At 36.1% G+C, this 4,491-nt stretch overlaps 2 protein-coding genes across 2 annotated transcripts in view; one reads left to right on the top strand and one right to left on the bottom strand.

Moving 5' to 3' along the window:
• Positions 1-4,491, top strand: part of LOC116844440 (RING finger protein 17) — a 278,692-nt gene continuing 274,201 nt past the window's right edge. The window contains exons 1-5 of the mRNA XM_032815947.1: positions 1-297; positions 913-1,179; positions 1,266-1,348; positions 1,436-1,639; positions 1,745-1,825. Coding sequence (XP_032671838.1) covers positions 174-297; positions 913-1,179; positions 1,266-1,348; positions 1,436-1,639; positions 1,745-1,825 — 759 coding nt within the window. The 5' untranslated portion in view covers positions 1-173. The remainder of the gene's footprint in view (positions 298-912; positions 1,180-1,265; positions 1,349-1,435; positions 1,640-1,744; positions 1,826-4,491) is intronic.
• LOC116844501 overlaps positions 1,777-4,491 on the bottom strand; it is a 71,207-nt gene continuing 68,492 nt past the window's right edge. Inside the window, exon 3 of the mRNA XM_032816076.1 lies at positions 1,777-3,166. Coding sequence (XP_032671967.1) covers positions 2,819-3,166 — 348 coding nt within the window. The 3' untranslated portion in view covers positions 1,777-2,818. The remainder of the gene's footprint in view (positions 3,167-4,491) is intronic.

Raw genomic sequence — 4,491 nt, forward strand, 5'->3', positions numbered from 1 at the left:
GCAAGTGGTGGCGGGTAGGCAAACTCGGAACGGCAGCTATTGTCTCGCATGACGCGTCACTGACGGTTTCGTCACTTGTGATTGTTTTCCATCCACTTGGATACGGCGGATCTCTGACGACGTGTGAAAATCGCAAAGTCTACGACGCATTCTTGCGTTGTGTCGATATCACGATGCCGAAGCCAGCTTTCACGAGAGCATTGAGAGTCAATAACAAATCATCGTGCATCAGCATTCCCAAAGCGCATCCGAAGCATGTACAATGCAGCTCTTGCAGTCGCAGATTCTACGTACCAAGTAATTACATTTTTCAACTTTCATTCTCGTCCTTTTTATCCTTATGCGTGACGATCCGCTGTACGACGTCATTATTGATTCACGTGCACACGGCGTTTCATAGTACCGGCATTTCATAATGGAAAGCTTAGAACAGTATGTTTGTCTCATCGTCGATGTTTATACGTCGTGCACAATGCTGGTGATGACGAGGCTCGCGAAATCCTTACGTTTTGACGAGTAGATACAGTGAAAAAGGCCGGCACACGCCGGAGAGGTTAGGATTCCATGTGTTCCTGCAAGCTACCTTATAGTATGCAATGCTTAGAACTCAAGTGTTAGTTTAGAGTTTTTCTCACATCCATTCAGTGCTTTGGTACAAGTATCATATGTGCAGGTAGTGCAATTGTTAAAGAAATGTTTAAACATATGACTCAGTTTGAATATGTGCTTGCAGTTCAAGAAGATTTGTATTTTAAATTTGCTTGATTTCTCATGACTTCTATTCATATAAGTAGAAATGCTTGTACATTGAGATATTTTTGAGATATTTTGTGCATAATTATGTCTTACATTAGTATTGTGTTATTAGTATAGTGTGAGATAGATTACTAAAGATATGTCTATTCTAAATAGTTACAGATAAGATGTTGGTTGGTAACAATATACCTTTGTTATTACCTTGTGGACATCCTATATGTAGTAAATGTGTGCAAAAAAATGCTATATTTTGTTCTTCATGTAATGAATCTGTGGAGAACAGTGGCATTGAGAAACTTCCAGTGAACTTGTACGTCTTGGGCCTGATTCTTTCATCAAACAAACGTGCAATAGAATTCGATGATCAAGAATTTGCGTTTTGTGATACACCAGTTCACCGATTATACCAGATTCAAAACCAAGGTTAGACTTGGAGTTCATTAACAAATCAAATATATTTACTGCAGCGATTAAAAAGAAAATTTATCAATTCTTTTTATTTGTTATAGAATTTTGTCATGAATGTGAAAGTCCTGCTTCTATTAAGTGTATACAATGCCTAGCTCTCTTCTGTTCCAGTTGCTACTCTAAAGTAATTTGATTTTTTGTATATTGTAGCAAAAAGTGATGTTTATTATTAAGTAAGCTAATATCTTATGACTTCTGTTTTACTTTGTAGATTCATAGAAGAGCATTGCAGAATCACACAAAGATATTATTGGTTAAAGAAAAAAATGACATCTCCTGTACGATTACGAACTATTGTTCACCAACGTGCCTTGAAATGTTAAGATACTTTTGCAATGACTGTGATATCACTGGCTGTTCAAACTGCATGCTACACAATCACAAAATGCACAATTATATTACATTACAAGAAAAGGTTAGTACAATATCGGGATTACAATAAGTCAATTGCACATTATTGTTTATATATAATCATAAAGGTGATAGACTTAAATATTAATTTGCACTGTTTATTTTACAGAACGAGGACATGATGGCCGAATTCGACGAGGTCAGCCACAAAATCACCGACAATCTGCAAAGAGTCATCCAGACTAAACAGGTGAGTACCTATATTCATCAAGTATTTTTATTTGGAAACCGTTCATACAATTGACACGAGACGAGCATGTGTTAGGAAGTAACTAATAAATAAATTTATTAAAGATTTTAATAAAATACTAGGTAAAAATTTAATAAAATAAAAATTTAATAAAATATTAGGTACACGTAGAAAGAATTATATTGTTTCTTTAGTAATATTTGTATATAATATTTATATATAATAATATTTAATGATCATAGTAATATTCAGATTAATGTATTGCTCACTATTTTAATGTGATTTTGCAGTGACTCTTGATAAATTACAAGTAAATAGTCAAGTCACATTCTCGTAGATATATCATTGAGATACATACTTTAGATTTAGACGTATACTAAACATAACATTGATCGCCACAAAGAAAGTGTGTGGTTACATATACATACATACATACATATATATTAATATATTTATAACAAATGACGAATATGTCCGATATATTTTTTTTACGGACGATATATATACGCGAGGAAAATATTGATTACATTCTCTCGGTGCGCATCGCGCGTACTTCAACTGTTACTGTTTTCCGTTGAAATACGAAAATTATGAGATTTACATTGTGCTGCGACAACATACAGCACTATTCGTCGGCCGTAGATCGAAAGAGATAGCGCTCACGCCAAACGGGCGAGCACTTTCGGTCATAAATAGTACACAATACGCATATGACTAGAGGGAGTACAAGAAATATCTAATATATCATCAGCCATTTCATACCCGTACACAGTGATCGCGATAATCTAACTATAACTTTTTACGCGCGATCCTCCCTATCGTTAAATCACATATAACTCTATCATACACATATTGCACTTTTTTCGAGATTGCAAGGCGGTGTCACAATCCACGATGGGTTTTTCTTGTTTATGTATATCGTAATGGCAACGAGACACCTACAATGTGTGTCAGACATAGAGACTAAATTATTCAGCGCGTGACGCTACACGTCTACTCATCGTTGTCGTCGTCATCGTCCGTCGTTTGCGACTTCCCCTTTTGCTTATTCTTTTCCTCTTGTTGCTTCTTGAGTTTCTTCTCTTTTAGTTTCGCCTCCATCTCTTTAAACTTGAGCTCCAAATATCGATCTACTTCCGGACCGGTGAAATCCTCCGGGAACTTTGGCATAATTGGCAAGATATATTTGTACAATCGTTCGTTCAGCACGTACAGCTGAGTAGTCGTCTCGCATTTCACGTTAAACCACCAGTCGCAGGTCAATGCTATCTGGCTGAATATTGTACCGTTCGGGCATAAGAACGACGACTTGCCGCCGTTTAGATCGCAATAATGCCATACCTGAAAACGATATTATTGTCATCAATTCGGAAGATCAAAATCTCTTTACACATAACAGTAAAAATTCGCGAATATGTATACGTAATCGAGATAAAAGTGAGTTGATAAAACTTCTGATGACATCCAATCGAACAAGAAAAAAAATTATTAGAAATTAGAATCGAATTAGAAAAAAGGAAAACAGATAAGTAAGAACCAAACGCTACTCTTAAAGTGAACTAATGATATTGCATAACATGCTTATTTAATTTGACTTTGTCTAATTGACTTTGTTTGACTTTGACTTTGTTTTAAGAGCAGCGTTTGATATTTACTTGCCTGTTTCCCTGTTTTCTTTGCTCGACAAGATAAGAGTGTTTCCAAATATTCAAACAAACGAAGAAGCGAAGATTCAAAGTTCGAAAAATATTTCAACAGGGATTCAGATTTTTTTATAACCGCGATTCGCACCACTAACTCGAAAATTTATCGAATAGCGGCTATGGATGTGTTCATAACTCGATCTTATATTTAAATTTGTTTCAAATTTGAGATAAATTTAAGGTAAAAGTACACGGAAAAAAGATATGATATACACAACCAGAAGTATTTAGTTGAGTAGCATAGTTGCATCGTTAATTGTCTCTGTGTGATGGTGATGTTACGGTTGATATGATTCAGTTACTTTGATATATCAACTACATCAATGTGGTTGCACATGATCTGGTTGTGGCAAACAGATATCAGTTGAGGTGACGTTTACCATGGATACACTCTGGCTGGAGCAGCCAGATATCGTCACTGTTGCAGCGCCAGTAACTCATCAATTGTACTCTGTGGTTGCAGCAACCACATAATTAGTTGTTCCGTATCTTACTATTGAATCTGACTGACATAACCAGATTTATGTGTGGGCCAACCATACTATTTTTTCCGTGTACCAATTCCCATACACATAGCTAATCCTGAACATTCTTACTGTTTTGGTATTCAAATACCAATATTTAAATCGTCAACGTAGAATACGAGGGTGGTCTGAAAAGTTTCCGACCTAACAAAGATACAAGTCATTTTTTCTGAAAATTGTTTTTTATTTTTCAACATAGTCTCCTTGTAAATCTACACACTTCTCCCAGCGATGCTCCCATCTCTGTAACCCGTCGAAATAGTACTCGGCGTTTTTCTCTGCAAAATAATTGTTCACGAAGGTGATTGCCTCTTCATTTGACGAAAATCTCTGTCCTCCGAGCGCAATTTTTAGATGAGGGAACAAAAAGAAGTCGCTTGGGGCTAGATCTGGTGAGTAAGGTGGATGGTCAAGCAGTTCAAACCGTAATTCGTGGATT

The sequence above is a fragment of the Odontomachus brunneus genome, unplaced genomic scaffold (genome assembly GCF_010583005.1).
Source record: "Odontomachus brunneus isolate Ranch 3 - 2012 unplaced genomic scaffold, Obru_v1 Obru_scaffold_003, whole genome shotgun sequence".
NCBI lineage: Eukaryota > Metazoa > Arthropoda > Insecta > Hymenoptera > Formicidae > Odontomachus > Odontomachus brunneus.